General features: G+C 46.2%; 1 protein-coding gene across 2 annotated transcripts in view; it reads left to right on the top strand.

Annotated features, from left to right (window-relative positions):
* The window catches only part of Grin2b (glutamate ionotropic receptor NMDA type subunit 2B), a 478,504-nt gene extending 462,224 nt beyond the window's left edge, over positions 1-16,280 (top strand). For both annotated transcript variants that reach the window (XM_026787956.1, XM_005364513.2), the window contains exon 15: positions 1,106-16,280. In XM_026787956.1, coding sequence (XP_026643757.1) covers positions 1,106-2,953 — 1,848 coding nt within the window. In that variant the 3' untranslated portion in view covers positions 2,954-16,280. The remainder of the gene's footprint in view (positions 1-1,105) is intronic.
* Positions 16,281-16,403: the final 123 nt, after the last annotated feature.

The following is a 16,403-nucleotide window of genomic DNA, read 5'->3' as shown; positions in this document are numbered from 1 at the left end:
AGAAAGGGAGCAGAATGTCCCCCCCCAGGAAGATCTAGTGTCTCGTAGAGTCTGACACTTCTTCTCCACATAACTACCATCTTCCTTCTGACCTCTCCTGTTCTCAGCCCCGCCCATTCAGACGAGATTCCTTCCCAAATGATCATTCTCAGATGTAAAGGTGCAGTTCAAAGTCCCTTCCCTTGCCATCTGCCTCCCGTGGTGGCACATGAGAGTTGAGCAGTAGGGTGACCTGATTCTAGACTTGGGGAGACCGGTGCCAGGAAAGAAACCCATCTTTTCTCATGGATTCTGTCCTTCAGTGCCCTGAACAAATAACTCTATGCCAGGTATTCTTCATCAATACTAATTTGAGAAAACATTAATTGATTATGATAATACTTAATATAAGAAGAAAACGGAGCTAAAAAGTGGGTAGATGCGAGACCTCAGCAAGGGAGCTATTTATTCATAGAGAGCTCTTGCTATTCGTCCCAGTTCTTCACTCCCACAGTGTAGGCCACAGCAGTAGAAAATTTTCCTTTGACCCCAGGGCTTTCTAATTCTCTGTGTGATTCAGTTCGTGCTTAGCTACAGAACAGCATTGTCCCCTGGTTATTTGCTGACCAAAATTCTAAAAGCTGCTCAAAATCAGTCAGAGCTAGAAACAGGAGGCCATTGTGAGCAACATCAGCCAGGAGTGGCCAACCAGAGCAAAAGGGACCCAGAACCTGTGGCGAGAGACCCTGCTCATACTTTTTGCCACATGTTTATAGCATGGATTCTTTTATAAATTATGAAAATCTGAGTGGAGGGAGGAAAATCAAGATAGGTCCTGTTTGGAGTTGAAGCACAATTGCCATGTCGTGTCTTTGCTCAAGTCCCTTGGTAATGAGCATCCCCCTCTCTGATGGCCAGATTACTCACCTCATAATAGAAACTTGCTAAATTCAAGGAACTACATTGGCCAAGCTCTGAGTCACATGTCCTGTGAGCATAGTTCACTGATTGCCTCGTGCTTCCCCTATCTTGTCTAGCCTCGTTAGACTATTAGTGGTGGGGCACTGCTGTCTGTGTTGTGTTTCCGTTTCCCTGAACTCAATGCCACCATCCTGTATCCCCTCAGGGTATCTACAGCTGCATCCATGGGGTAGCTATCGAGGAGCGCCAGTCTGTGATGAACTCCCCCACCGCTACCATGAACAACACACACTCCAACATCCTGCGCTTGCTCCGCACAGCCAAGAACATGGCCAACCTGTCTGGAGTAAACGGCTCCCCTCAGAGTGCCCTGGACTTCATCCGCCGCGAGTCCTCCGTCTATGACATCTCTGAGCACCGGCGCAGCTTCACCCATTCGGATTGTAAGTCTTACAACAACCCGCCCTGTGAGGAAAACCTGTTCAGCGACTACATCAGTGAGGTAGAGAGGACATTTGGCAACCTGCAGCTGAAGGACAGCAACGTGTACCAGGACCACTATCACCATCACCACCGGCCACACAGCATCGGCAGCACCAGCTCCATTGACGGGCTCTACGACTGTGACAACCCACCTTTCACCACCCAACCCAGGTCAATCAGCAAGAAACCCCTGGACATCGGCCTGCCCTCCTCCAAACACAGCCAGCTCAGTGACCTGTACGGCAAGTTCTCCTTCAAGAGCGACCGCTACAGTGGCCATGATGACTTGATTCGATCGGATGTCTCAGACATCTCCACCCACACTGTCACCTATGGGAACATCGAGGGCAACGCAGCTAAGAGGCGGAAGCAGCAGTACAAGGACAGTCTGAAGAAGCGGCCGGCCTCGGCCAAGTCGCGGAGGGAGTTTGATGAAATCGAGCTGGCCTATCGTCGCCGCCCACCCCGCTCCCCAGACCACAAGCGCTACTTCAGGGACAAAGAAGGGCTCCGAGACTTCTACCTGGACCAGTTCCGAACAAAGGAGAACTCGCCTCACTGGGAGCATGTGGACTTGACCGACATTTACAAAGAACGTAGTGACGACTTCAAGCGAGATTCGGTCAGTGGAGGTGGGCCCTGTACCAACAGGTCTCACCTCAAACATGGAACAGGCGATAAACATGGCGTGGTAGGTGGGGTGCCGGCTCCTTGGGAGAAGAATCTGACCAATGTAGATTGGGAGGAGCGGTCTGGGGGCAACTTCTGCCGCAGCTGTCCCTCCAAGCTGCACAACTATTCCTCTACGGTGGCAGGTCAGAATTCGGGCCGGCAGGCCTGCATCAGGTGTGAGGCCTGCAAGAAGGCTGGGAACCTGTATGACATCAGCGAGGACAACTCCTTGCAGGAACTGGACCAGCCGGCTGCCCCTGTGGCATCTAATGCCTCTTCCACCAAGTACCCTCAAAGCCCGACTAATTCCAAGGCCCAGAAGAAGAACCGAAACAAGCTACGCCGGCAGCACTCCTATGACACCTTCGTGGACCTGCAGAAGGAGGAGGCCGCCTTGGCCCCACGCAGCGTGAGCCTGAAAGACAAGGGCCGATTCATGGATGGCAGCCCCTACGCCCACATGTTTGAGATGCCAGCTGGTGAGAGTTCCTTTGCCAACAACAAGTCCTCAGTGCCCACTGCCGGACACCACCACAACAACCCTGGCAGCGGCTACATGCTCAGCAAGTCGCTCTACCCTGACCGGGTCACGCAAAACCCTTTCATCCCCACTTTTGGGGATGACCAGTGCTTGCTTCACGGCAGCAAATCCTACTTCTTCAGGCAGCCCACGGTGGCAGGGGCATCGAAAACAAGGCCGGACTTCCGGGCCCTTGTCACCAATAAGCCAGTGGTGTCGGCCCTTCATGGGGCTGTGCCTGGTCGTTTCCAGAAGGACATTTGTATAGGGAACCAGTCCAACCCCTGTGTGCCTAACAACAAAAACCCCAGGGCTTTCAATGGCTCCAGCAATGGACATGTTTATGAGAAACTTTCTAGTATTGAGTCTGATGTCTGAGTGAGGGAAGAGAGAGAGGTTAAGGTGGGTACGGGAGGGGTAGGGCTGTGGGCCGCGTGGTGCGCATGTCCTGGAAAGAGTCAGGGGTGAACTTGGCTCCCATTCACTTTTTCTTGTTCTTTTAATTTCTCTATGGGATCCTGGAGTTCTGGTTCCTACTGAAGGCAGCCCTCGTGGCCGGCCCGATTTCTCCTCCCTCCGCAGGTCTCTTCTCCCCGCATCTGTCCACCACTCCTATAGCCATGAGAGGATAGAACCGGCCTCAGCGTGGGAGGATGGTGAGGAGAGGAGAGGAGACAGGAAGTGATTGCTGCCTGTGGGCTTCTTCCTAGTGCGGAAGTGCTCTGAGCCCTGAGAGGGAGGCTTTTCTGGAACTGCTCTTTTTTTTTCGGGCGAGGAAGTGAAGGCAACCTAAGGAAGACCCTTTGGCCTCCCGCTCATAAGAGAGAAGGGGCTTCTTGCCAAATTCTTGCTGTGTGGTTGGTGGTTGCCTAGGGACCCTGTAAGCAGCAGAGGGCAGGAAGTGATTCTGTGCTTATATATAAGCCAAATAAAAAGTTTGCCTCAGCCCCATAAACCTGCGGTGGCGAAGCAAGGGGGAAGGCCATTGGCAGACAAGGGATTCCTGAGCAAATTGGGACGTTCACTGTAATAGTGCCCTATGGTTCACTGGAGGCAAGAGTAGAGAATTCTGGGTCCATGGACCCCTGTACCCGCATGCGGTCAGCTGCCTCTGGGTAAAGAGGGGGGAACCTTGGCTCACTTGCCTTCTTCCACAGGCTTAAGGACTGTGCTTGTTTTGGCTTATATATAAACCGATGCCATAGGTTACCAGGATTTGGGCTAGCTTTCCCTTTTTCCTTCTTCAGAGAGGATGGAGGTTCTTGACAAAGAAGATTCTCTCCTGTAGGAAAAAAATGACAAGAGAAAGGGAAAGGGACCGAGACAACCCTACAGACTAGTATGTCAGTGTTGTCTATAGTAACTATAGCTTAGGCAGAGAATTTGCCAGTAAGGCATAAGGGAAACAGAAGCAGCCATGAATCTTTTATCCAATCTCAGAGCAAAAGGTTCTAGAAAACTCTTTTAGGCATTTAGCTCTTTGACTGGCTAATGTTTGAGGAAGGGCTCTCCACAGAAGGTTTTGAAGAAAAGAATCATTTACAGTAGGGTAAGTGAGAGAGGGGGATGTTTTCAACGCTTTGATCCCTTCTTACTTAACCTAGAGCTGAAAGCGTAGACAAATCTCTCCAAAGCAGGCGATGAGTGACAGGGGACAGACAGAAGAGAAACGAGCTTGTCCTCCAGGGCACAGCTCTGGAAGCCAGAGAGAGCGAAAGAGATTTGGAATATGACTTGAACTAACATGAACACTCCTGAAAGAACCTTTCTTCTTCTGCAACCCCCAGTTCCCTCTGATTGTAACACTCAACAGCAAGCGTGTGTGCGTGCGTGCATGCATGAGTGTGTGCACGTACGTGTTATGTGTGTACATGTGTGTGTGCGTGTGCGTGTGTGTGTGTGTGTGTGTGTGTGTGTGTGTGTAAAACGCCAGGTCCAGGAATGGGGGTGCTGGCACGAGTGATGCCCCCTCGCTTGAAGTTGGAAATTGAAGAAGGGAAATGAATATTTGTGTCCCTGCCTGTCCTGAAACTTGGGGTAGGGGTGTTCTATGGGTCAGTTCCACTGTCCTGCCGTCCCCTCACACAGGGTGGCATCCAAAGAGCCTGGGTTTGTTTGGAAGCATGACTGCAGAGTCGCCTTGTCGCACACAGGACACATAAACCAGAAAGGTGCTCACCTTCCTCTGGAACGAAGCCGCCGTGTCTCTTCACGTCACACCCTCCAGGGCTGCTCTTTGCCTTCCTGGTTGCCCTGCCTCACGGCCCTCCCTCATCTTCCATCCTCGACTGCTGTCTCCCACCTTCCTCCTTGATTTTTACCTCAGTATCTTTCATTTAAAAGCCAACCGAAGGCCTTGTTTTCTTTCTAAGATGAACGTGGGGGCAAGGGGCTGAACCTCTCAACAGTTTGGAGAGAGGAGCGTGGAGTGCTTTACTTTAGGTTCCAGGAAAGACTCTGAGAGAGGTCAGAGGGCGTGAGGCTACTCCCGGAGGAAGGAGAAGGGCCATAGAAACATTGCTTCGCTCTGGCTCTGTCCAAGGGCCAGGGGCTCACCCCTCACTCTTCCTCTTACCTCACCCCTTTAAAACTGAAAAAAGAAAAAAAAAAGCAAACCAACTAACCTAGCGAACAGCAATCTAGAAAACAGGGGGCTCTGATGGTCTCCACGGGCCACAGAAATCAAGATGGTGTTTATTTCATATGTAAATATTTTGTTTTCTAATTAATTTTGTATAGATAAAGTGGTCTCCTGTGAGTATTCAGGGTGTTGAGCTGGAGGGAGTGGGGTGGGGATGGGAATGAGGGGGGAATTATTTTGTTATGGATTTTCATTTTCTGTTGGGAGGAATTGTTTGTTATATCCTTTGCTTCGGAGTGTCTGGGAAAAGTTCATGGGAACAGAAGCCACAATGGTGAACAAGCCAGGGGAAAGTCATTTCTGTCCATGCCCTGCCTCCAAAACCTGTCTTCCTGCTGGTTTGTGAGAAGTGATCGTGCACTTTTGGCCTGAGTTTTGCAGGGTCCAAACCAGCATTAAGCAAAACTTGGTCTGACTCTTGTCTTCTAGGGAGACCAGGAAATTATGACTCTGTCAAAGACAAACTGGTGGCATCCGATTTTTCCTCGTCAGTCCCTGGGCTTGCAAAGGTTCCCCAAAGGGCTTGAAAAAGAAATGAGGTCTACTTACCTCCCATTCTTGGAGTGACTGAGAGGTTTCTGGAAGCTGGATTCTGAGAAATCTCACAGCAGCCTTCTCTGATTTTTAACCATCATCCTACCAGTGTGACATGTCATGCCCTAGTACCTGACCATCCCATCCCCCATCTGTGTGCGCCTATAGAAAGGACCACTTCAGGCACACCCGAGAAATGTCCACTCTTCCTCTTTCAGCATCATATGGCTTCAGGCTGTACAAGGACAGCAATGGATACAGGGGTCTTACAGATTTACATGCCTTTCTAGGAACGTCACCCAATCCCCTCAAAACCCATTAGCCTAGGAAAGTAATAGCTAAAATTAGTTTCAGAGGTGGGAAAGAGGTCATGTGAGGGACAGTACCAATGGTGACTTTATAGTTGCCTTGTTCTCGTTACTGCCATCAGGAGGGTGCTATTTGGTTCAAGTTAGGTGTCGCAAATCTGATTCAATATTAACCAGACAAATACAATCTCTTTCATTGGGTTGTTGGCTTTATGAAAGATAGCAGCCTCTCTCTCTCTCTCCCTCTCTCATTTCTAAATTGATATGCCCAGCATACTGCCCTTCCCCCCTATTCTCCCGTCATCAGAGGCTGCCAGTGAGATAATTTAACTGTCCTAAACCCCTTATTTGGCCTCAGTTGATTTCTGCAACTGGATTCTTGAATTGGGACCAAAGTAAGATATTCATGGCCTGCTCTAAAAAGAATAAGGAAATGAAGTCTGTCAAGTTTTCTATGTGAAATTCCCCAGTAGCAAGTCAGTTGGATACATAAGGAAGAATTCAGCAGCTGTTCCCATCTCCATCCCTGATGGATATGGACCAAGACCCAATCCATCCAAAACTGTGAGGTTCTGCAGAGCCCCGAGGAGCATCTTGTGTTCCGTGGTGTCCTTCAGAATCCATGCTTTCTCTCACAAGTGCTCTCTCCCATTGTGAAAGTGGGTTGATGGATGTAGTCCCACATCACTCCTCCTAGTGGCGATGCTGACACTTCAGCATGCCCAGTGACCTCAACAATCTGATCCTTGAATTTGCCTGAGCGAAGATGTGCACACCCTTTCAGAGTGCCGCATGTACAGTGGACCTTGTTATTCCCGAGTTGTCACTGTCTATCCTCAGCCAGAGCTTGGGAAGCACCCTCTGTGTGTCTTCCCTGGGACTGGCCACAGCCATTTTGTGATTGGGGACCAAAAATCCCAGATGATCCCATTAAATGTTGGTGGTGTCAGCAGTGCCCAAACGCATGTGTAAAATACGAGTCCTCTATACGGTGACGTGACTATCACTTGCCCAGTCTTCCACGGCCACCAGGAATCGCCCCAGGAAGAATTCTCTGCAGAGTGCTGGTCACCTGCACCTCTCATTTGAGAGCTAGGGTTTCTTTTGTTCTTCCGTTCTTTCTTTCTTTCTTTCTTTCTTTCTTTCTTTCTTTCTTTCTTTCTTTCTTTCTTTCTTTCTTTCTTTCTTATTAGTTCAAGATGTAGGGAAAGATTAATGTTTGGGCAAAAGCCTTTGGGAAAGTTATTCCTAAGCTCACTTTTTTTTTTCTTTAAATCACCATCTCTGAAAAGGCCCCGTCCTTGCTTGGCACCCTGTGTGTGTCTGTTTTGGTGTGCTAGGAATGACTCAGGTGTGTGCATAAGTGATGTAATGGCAGTTTACTGGTGAATGTGTTCGGTGTTTCTGGGCATTGTGGCCATACTATATGTTCCCAAAGCCATATAGAAAATGTGCGATCTTGGGGCTGCTGAAACACTATGGCATTGCTGCCTTTGCTTTCTTCACCTTCTTGCTGCCTAAGGATTCTTTAGGGGCAAGAAGCACCCGGAGGAGGTCAGTCATACTGGGGTAGCTCTGGCCTTACCAATGGCAGATGACCCGTGGCTCGCTTCCAAGATCCTGAAAGAGCCTGCCAACTGTTGACTTCCCAGGCAGATTTACTCCTTTAGGGCTGAGCTGTTCGTCTGCTGTTAAAATGGAAGCATTCCCAGGAAGAGTGACACACTAAGCCATATTAGGGATTTGTACATTTAAACACCTAATCTACATTAGGATTTTCATTCCTTTTTCTGGGAATAAGCGACCGTAAGCCAACAAGAGAAAGCAACAGGTGTATCATAAAGCAACAGAGCAGAGTGAAAGGATCATGGGTCCAGAAAACAAGTCATTTAAGCCATGCTTCATCTCTACCCATGGGACCCTGCATTAGGAGTTCTACCTGGGATCTATTTTCAGCACACAGTCAAGTACACAGCTTGGAGATAGCTACATCCTACACCACATAGGGCAGGTGAGAATTGTGACCCGGAGAACAGAAGACAGTCGCCTTTCCTCAAATGCAAGATATCGAGTTGAGAGCTACAAGGAAAAATGTTCAATCGCATTTAGTATACAATCTATTAGTATATTATAAAAATCACGCATTATTTCTTCTCTGCTCTAGATCAAATAATCTGCCAGTTAACAGTTAACTAATTTGCCTGCATTCTAAATGTTCCTAGTTCCCTTCCCAATATTCTCTGTGAAGGAACCAGTTGACCCTCAGGTATTATTTAACCTGTGGGCCTACAGTATGGTTGGGTCAATGTTAAAATGCTCGTTTGTCATTCTGAGAGCTTGGAATATTGATCTAGGTCTAGAATTCCACCTAGTGTTGGGAGGTCACCATCCGTAAGGTCCCAAGCTGGGTGAACACATCCTACCATCACCCCAGTATCACCGCACAGGTCCCTGCGGGTTCTATGACTTGGTACGGAAACTATCTACTCCCACAACAAAGCCGCTGTCAAAGCCTTGAACCAAAGGCAGTGCTTTTTCCCATGCCTTGAAGAGATTGGTGAAGTTCCAGTTCTCTAGGTAGTATAGAAGTGAGGAGAAAGAGCTTTGCTCAGAGAGTATTGGGTGGTCCTAGCAATGCCGGCAACGGGTAGAAAATATTGGGAATCTGGTGCGTTTCTCTGCCACAGCGTCCTTGTTCAATGACATCAGAGCTAATCATTGTGAGCTGCTGGTGATGTCCATATCTTGCATCTGCTGGTGTGACTGGGGCTGGTGGTGCTACTGGGGACTGAGAATAGGCAGTAGAGTGAATGATAGAGCTGCTCACAGCCTTGGGATGCTGATTTATACTATCTGTCTTGGCGAAAGTGGAAGGGCCCTTGGTGCAAGGATCACGTTACAATGAAGAAGCACAATTCTAAGCTCATCACAAAACCATAATTTTAAAGCTATGACTTCCAACTTGAACTCTGTTTATCAATTAATAATTATTTTAAGCTTGTGATTTAAAGAGTGGTTCAAAAAAAAATAAAGTAAGAAGCTCTACATAAATATGTTAGTTCAACTAAACCAACGTCTGTTGAACATTTACTATGTCCTTGAGCTAATGCTGAGAAATATAGAAAAGATTTTAAAATGGAGTATGTTATACTTGTGTAGCATATACACATGCATAAGTATAAAATATTTAAATGTGTATAAAATAGGTGTGCATAAACTTCTGTGATTTGACATGCAGGTTTAATATATTCTGGTTTCAGGGTTTGAGTCAAACGTATCCATTAAGTTACTGAAGAATACCACAGGCATCCAAATCTCCACATCATAGTTGAGCCTGGTCACTTCTGGGATTATCACACATTCTAAGCTAACGCTCAGAGATTCCCGCTCAGGTCACAACCGTGCATTGTCCTCACTCATCTTTGCCAGCGTCACAGCCGAGTACTCTTTGTCTTGTGCACCAGACTCCCCTTTGCGATCTTTTGGGGTCCTCTCCAGACAACAGGACTTCTCCCTGAGGCACCTTCCCTCCCTTCCGCACAGCTGACCGCGTTCATCTCAAAACACAATCTGGCAGCCATCTGTAAGGACAAATCTTTTCATTCAGTTAGACCCTTGAATCCCCGTCTATCTCTGTTTATCTGTGCTCTCCCAGCCTTCTAGAGTGGATAGCCGTTTTTCACATGCACACCCAATGTTTACAGCTCTGCAATGAGTCTGTAATTCACTACTCACCTACAAACTCTAACAGCAATGTTTCAATGAGCATCTTGCTACAACCCAACAGCGTTTTCCTTTTCCCTGCTATTCACCCTTAGGTGTTCCCCTTTGGGCAGTGCTGTGTTCTGATTTGCATCTTAGCTCTCAGGTCCCCTATGACCTCACTGGCTTCTGCTTTTGCTCAGCCTTGACTTGGTCTGCGTTCCAAGTTTGATTCTCCATGTTAACTTTTCATGATCATTCTGACTTCCACAGTATCTCTGGCTCTGAGTGAAGCCAGACCCTCTTAGACCCTAATTTTCTCTTCGCGTAATGCACATATTTCCCATGACCTCGCTTCAGATTGACGCAGATACCCAGATCTACACCTACAGATCAGCATAGTGATGAGCAGGTTCTCCTGGCTGAGTGGTTCCATTGGTCACCTGTCGCCACACGAAAGTTTTGCCAGGAACTTTTGCCTCTTTCATGTCCCTGATTTTGCAAGTATAATCACTTGGAAAACCCATTGCTTCTCACTCAAAAGTTTTCCCGCCTCCCTTTCCTTTCAGGCCTTTCCCTCCCTCAGTGACTATTTCAGTGTTTTATAGCATTGTCCCAAGAATTCATGTTTTGGTCTACTCTCACCAGTTTGTGCATCCTGACCATACTTATTTCATCGTCCTTAACCCAGGACGACAAGCCTTTAATAAGCTCCCCTTGACATGCTTTTCCAACAGGCAGCACCTTAGTTTGTGTGCTCTTTGTGACGGGACAGTTCAATTACATAGCTCTCCCTTAACATTCCTTAGTCATCTAGATTTACTTGGATCTCTTTTCCCCAAATGTCCTGCTCCCAACTCTTATCTCCCAGCTGTCTTGCATAATCCACTCCGTCTCTACAAGTCTTCAAAGACAATAACACAGCAACAGCATCTGTTTCCTCTCACAATCTGTGCAGAAAAACAGAGACATATTATGAACGTCCATGACATTTTAATTTTATCTCCTGGGTGGCAACCATCAGAGACCAGCTTCATAATTGTTTGGGTGTACATATTGTCTTCCCTGCTAGATTCTAACGAGGTCATGGCTGAGTGTTCTGAGTATGCCCTTGTCTTAATGATGTTTCTTTTCTCACCCTTTCTGATGCTTTATAATATTGAGTTATCGAAGATAACACCTCCTGACATATAGCTTAAGTAAAAATACATCAAAATTTCAATGACTTGGTTCAGGGAGAGTTTTAGTGTCTCAACTCCTCTGTTCTCTGTAACTGTGGTTGGACTCATTGCCCTAGAGGAGACAGTATCACTTCTGGCCTGACGCCCTTCTTGTTCTTATTCCTTATGCAGTCTTCACTTTTTCCCTTGGTTCCTTAGATCTACTTAACAAATGTCACCTATTTGTTTGGGTTAGTGACTATCTCTGTCTCTGGAGAAAGTCTTGGGGCTGGTCCTGTCCTCTTACCTAACCTGCTCTGGTACCAGCTAATGCTCTCTTCCTTTCTCCTGGCCAGCCTCCTCTATAAATCTAATGATGGCATTGGTCATGAATTATTCTCCTTTGGGAAGCATCTTCTGCCACCGAGTGCTAATTTAAAGCATACTGTAGTGAACCCAACTCGAATAAGTTACAGGCAGGCAGTGACAAGCCTGCTTTTCAAAACAGCAGGCAGAGTTCATTCTTCATCAAGACAGAAAAGGGTAGAGAGATTATTATTGGCAAGCTGGAGTGAAACTTGCGACAATTTAGGAAGTATCTAGTAAAAATTAAAATGTTAAGTCTAAAGGGATAGGTTTTTTTTTCAGTTTTAATAGTTGTAGATAGTATTGATCCTAGGAATGGGGATAATTAACATTGGAGAACAAAGTCCATCTCATGATATTAAGAGACGCTTGTTTTAAGCCATGAAACGGACTGGCACTGGCTAATGGATGTGTGGAGAGGCAGCTGTTCTCTCAAAGAAGGCATCCAGGAACTTCTGTGGACCAATGAATGGACCAACATTACAGGCAGTTTTACATGATTATTTTATATCTTATTCTATCTGTGTTTTAATTTACCAGTACCTGTAAAGGATGATAAAGTCAAAGAGTAAGAGGCCCATAATAGGACTTCCCTTCACGTCACAAGCAGAGCTGGGGACCTGTTGGTCTCTGGCTTTTAGGGTCCCTTCAGGAAGTAGAGAACTCCCAAAGGACCTTACTTGAGGCTGATGGCTTCCCACAGGCCCATTCCTTTGACCACAGACGATTTGCAAAAACTCACCCTAACATTGGAGAATGATTTCCAGGTGTCTTCCAGATGAGGAGAGAATTGTCCTTGGTTGTAACCTGAGAGACAGAAGCAAGGCCAATTAAAAATGAGGGACATTACAAGGAATTTTCCAAGGGCCCATTCCAAAGTGTCTGGGGACTTTAGGCTGTTTGATTACATGCTAGAAATGCCAGGGGAGGTGTCCAGAAAGAACGCTGACCCTGAGGTAAGGAAGCTGGACCCAGTCTCATCTTTGAGGTCCTAAACGCGTATGGGATGTCTCGTCACACATCATCCCTGAGTCAGCATCCTAGGCCTTTGGATGACACCCAGAGAGCTGTTGATCGCCAACCACTCTGGGCACAGAGGGCACAGCTTGTCCTACCAGCCTAGCTGTAGAATGGTAACCTTTATGAGCCCGCCTCCCCTCTGCAGGAGGAGGCTCTCAGTGCTGGCATCTGACGGACTGGAACTTCAGGGAACGTAGTCACAGGGACGTGAAAGTGTGCAGGGCCCTGCTTCCTTCAGATAGTGATATGACTTGTTTCCCAAAGGCATTCTTTCTTCTTTAAAAACAAAGCAAGCAAGCAAGCAAACAAACAAACACAAGCTATGCCTTCCTGAAGCCTCCAAAAAGTCTATGTAGCTGCCATTGTCACATTTTAATTGTAATTATTTAATTAATTATTATCAATCACCATTCTCTTTTGAAGTCAGGGCTATGTTAATGCTGCTATAAGAAGCATTGGCAAGCAAGAGACTTTGTTACTTTGTTGTCTTGGTCTGAGTTGTATTTTCAGTCTTACAAATCAGCGTCATGTTCTTCACACAGTTGCTTGTAATTCAACGACCCCTTTGCCGTTACTATTCTCCCATTTGTGTGTCTACCCACCACCTCACAAACACAAACACATGCACACACATACATACACAATATTAGGATGAGAAGTTGAGATACATACAGAACATTCATGTAAACATGATATTTAATTTTTCTAAATAGGACCTTTACCAGTATAGTTCTACTAACATTCCCCACCCTTTCACAGAGATGGCCAAGATGTACATAACTTAGCATCTTGGACAAGAGGAGAAAAGTCATTTTGTTACAGACTTTGAGAATCTTTGGCATTTTAAATGACCAGGGAAATGAGTTCAGTTTTGTCTTGGTAACAGACAAAAAAAAAAAAAAGTATCACTAAGACAGGTGAAGGGCCAACCCTTCAGCAATCTTAGTTAATGCCACAGAGAATGTCCAGGGCACTCGCAGTTTCTAGGAAGATGCCACTTGACTTTTTGGAGAAGGATGATGTTTGTGAAATCACCAGCAACTCACTTGGATCTTCACCATATTTGGCTTCTGGCTTCTGGCATATTCTAAGTAAACCAAACAAATCAGCATGTGGATATGGGATAATTTACCGTCAGCTCTCCAGACGGCTTCCTTGGTGGGGACTTGTGGTGAGTTTTAGTTGGACTGAAGCCCAGAAGCACTGGGAGAGTCAAAGCTTCTGTTGTAAACTGTCTGCACTTTGTACCCCAGGCTATCTCAGAAAGTGATGCTATGTGAGCTGCTCTCCAAGTTGTTGATACCTAACAGTGGAGAAAAGTCATGAAATCCAGGCAGCTGGGTTAAGCAAATCATTGGCACAAAATTCGTCTTCCCAGATCCCCACCCTGCCCATCTCCCATCATGCGTCAGTCTGCAGAAACCAATCAAACGGTGGAGCAAAGCAGGAATCTGCAAAACAGAGATAGAAAAGTTTCTGTGATGAAGGAAGTTTGAAGAGCAAATCAAGATGTTTGAATGTTGTGAGGTAAGACATGTCACCTTACATGTGCCATGTAACTTTTATTATTCAAAATTTTTAGATAATGTGTGAGAAGCCCAGATCTCTCCGACTGATACCCAAGGAAGGGGGCCTTTTAAGAGTGTATGGGAGGCAGTCATGAAATGCTTAAAGTGTCAGTAGTTTGGGCCAGCCCACAGGGAAGGCAACTTCAAGACAGAATTCTTTACATTCTTTTCCCAGGTACTTGTATCAATATAGCCTGGTCCTAATGTTAAGGCATGAATCAGTTCCAGAAACATTACAAAGAATAATAGTACAACTCACAGATGCAATGAACTTCTGACAAAAGACCCAGTGTCCCCTAGAACCCAAATAAATAATGATTATCTGCCTAAATCCTGGAGGTTGGGGAACAATGGCATCCGCAGAGAATGGTTGTGAGATTTGATTTTGCCCCCAAGATTATAATGGTGATTTGTCCAGCAACCACAGCTGACAGACTTCTGCAGCTACTTTCTCATACAACCTATCTGCTGCCTGATGAATGGAACCAAGTTTGGGAAATAAAACCCACCTTTTCAAGAGGATAGCATCTTTAATTTATATCTCAAGAGGTTTTGCTCCTTACAGGACAGTGTATACCACGAGTGGCGAAATGCTCTACCTTAATGTAAGCCTGAACCAACTTAATCAGTCCTTCCTGTCCTAGGGAGGATGCAGCAAAGTGGGGAGTGGGGCGTGGTAAGAAATTTCTAGCATCACTTTTGCGGTGAAGGCATCCCAAGAACCTGGTTCAAAAACCTGGTGTGGAGAGAGGAGGAAATTACTCATTCCCGTGCATGCGGGGAGGAATTGAGACCAGTGAGTGAATGCTCCTCAAACTGAAAGTTTAGAATCAAGTTGGTGACAAATAGCATTTCTCTCCCACTCTTATGACTCCTGATAGCTGGCATAAGATCATGTTGGTACATGTAGAAAGCTGAGAAAGAGGGCAGCCTATTCCACCTTGGTACCATGATGACTTCATCTTTCTTATGATTTTCATTACCTATGTCATGATGCTCCTTAGTAACATAACAGGGCCAAGACCTGGTGGGTGTTGGAGCATCTGATCCCCCTGAGATGACCCTTCCTTCTCTGGTGCTATGCTCAGATTCATCGTGGGGCAGAGTGGAAAGAAGATTCATAGGACCCTAAAGGCATGGGTAGAAAATTACTTAATTGAAACCACAAAGCTCTTGTGTTTAATATTAAATATTAAAATGGAAATGAAAAAGGCAACCCTCCAGCACAACTGCCCACAGTACAGATTGGGAAAGCATTATGGGAAAAGGTTTAAAAAGCAAGTCAAACTAAAAGTATATACAGAATCAGGGTAGCTTCCTATTCTGAGGGTATTACAGCTGGCGTGGATGCTTCCTATGCATAGACAGAATTAGGGAGAAGTCGATGTTGGAGCCTGGGACTCTCTCCTTGGAGCAGTGTCCACATGAACCTAGACCCCTTGCTCCTGACATTAAGGATAAGACTGCAATTCCTCTCATAGTGTAGATTGAGTTCTTCCTAAGCCAGGCTTGCCCCCCTGATCGTTGAGCCCTGGAATAACTCATAACCTTTCCCTGGTCTCTTGGCCTCGGTCACTTCTATTAAAAAACAATCCTTAAAGCCTGTTTGGGTAGGCCGGTGGGATGAAGCCAACCTGGGTGAAGGTGGGAAATGGCCAATGAGATTCAACTCTGAGAAAAGAAGCCTCGCAGGAGCACGTACATGCCCACTAACCTCTAATCTAGTCGGAAAGTCAGAGAGCTTTTGTGGATGTGCGGTTCTTTCTTTCAGTGAGACAAGGCAGAGCGTTCATATTCTCTCCATCTGCTGCTGGTTCTCTGGGATGCTAAATCTGCTTCTCTCCCCAGCAAGAGAAATCAGACCAAGAACAAAAGCCCACCCTTCTCAGACAGCTGTGACAGTCTTCTTTCGGCGTGTCTTGGCTTCTTTTCTCTCTCTCTGTCACATGATGAGGAAATCTTCAGGGCCATCTCCCACCAAACAAACCAGCAAAGTACGATACAGAAATTCGCAAAGAATGAGTAGTATTAGCATATTTCATTTAATCCCAGTGGTCTTTGGGGAATCGTATTCTATTTGTAATCCATCTCTCCTCTGAGACCCTTTTCTCTCCTAGAAGTCATGCTAACAATAGGAATTTCACTGCTTCACCGTTGACAAAAGGAATGAGAGCTATGTTAGGAAACTGACCCAAATTATTTATTTTTTGTAGCCACTGAAAAGTAGGTTTTATATTGACAACAACTCTTCCAGTTCTTCCCATAGAAATCCTTCTTGACCTCTCTGTCTCTTGCCGTATATCCCGATCCGACTTCTTGATTTGGGTTCCCTCTCTACCATGTTCTCCTGTTACAGAGGAATGTGCCCCTTCCAATAGATTCTTATTTAAACAGGTTGCTCAGAAGAAGATCTGAGGGGGCTGGAGAGATGGCTCAGAGGTTAAGAGCATTGCCTGCTCTTCCAAAGGTTCTGAGTTCAATTCCCAGCAACCACATGGTGGCTCACAACCATCTGTAATGGGGTCTGGC

The sequence above is a fragment of the Microtus ochrogaster genome, assembly GCF_000317375.1.
Source record: "Microtus ochrogaster isolate Prairie Vole_2 chromosome 14 unlocalized genomic scaffold, MicOch1.0 chr14_random_2, whole genome shotgun sequence".
NCBI lineage: Eukaryota > Metazoa > Chordata > Mammalia > Rodentia > Cricetidae > Microtus > Microtus ochrogaster.
Note: the sequence above shows the minus strand (reverse complement) of the source record. Positions and strands in the feature narration are given on the sequence as shown.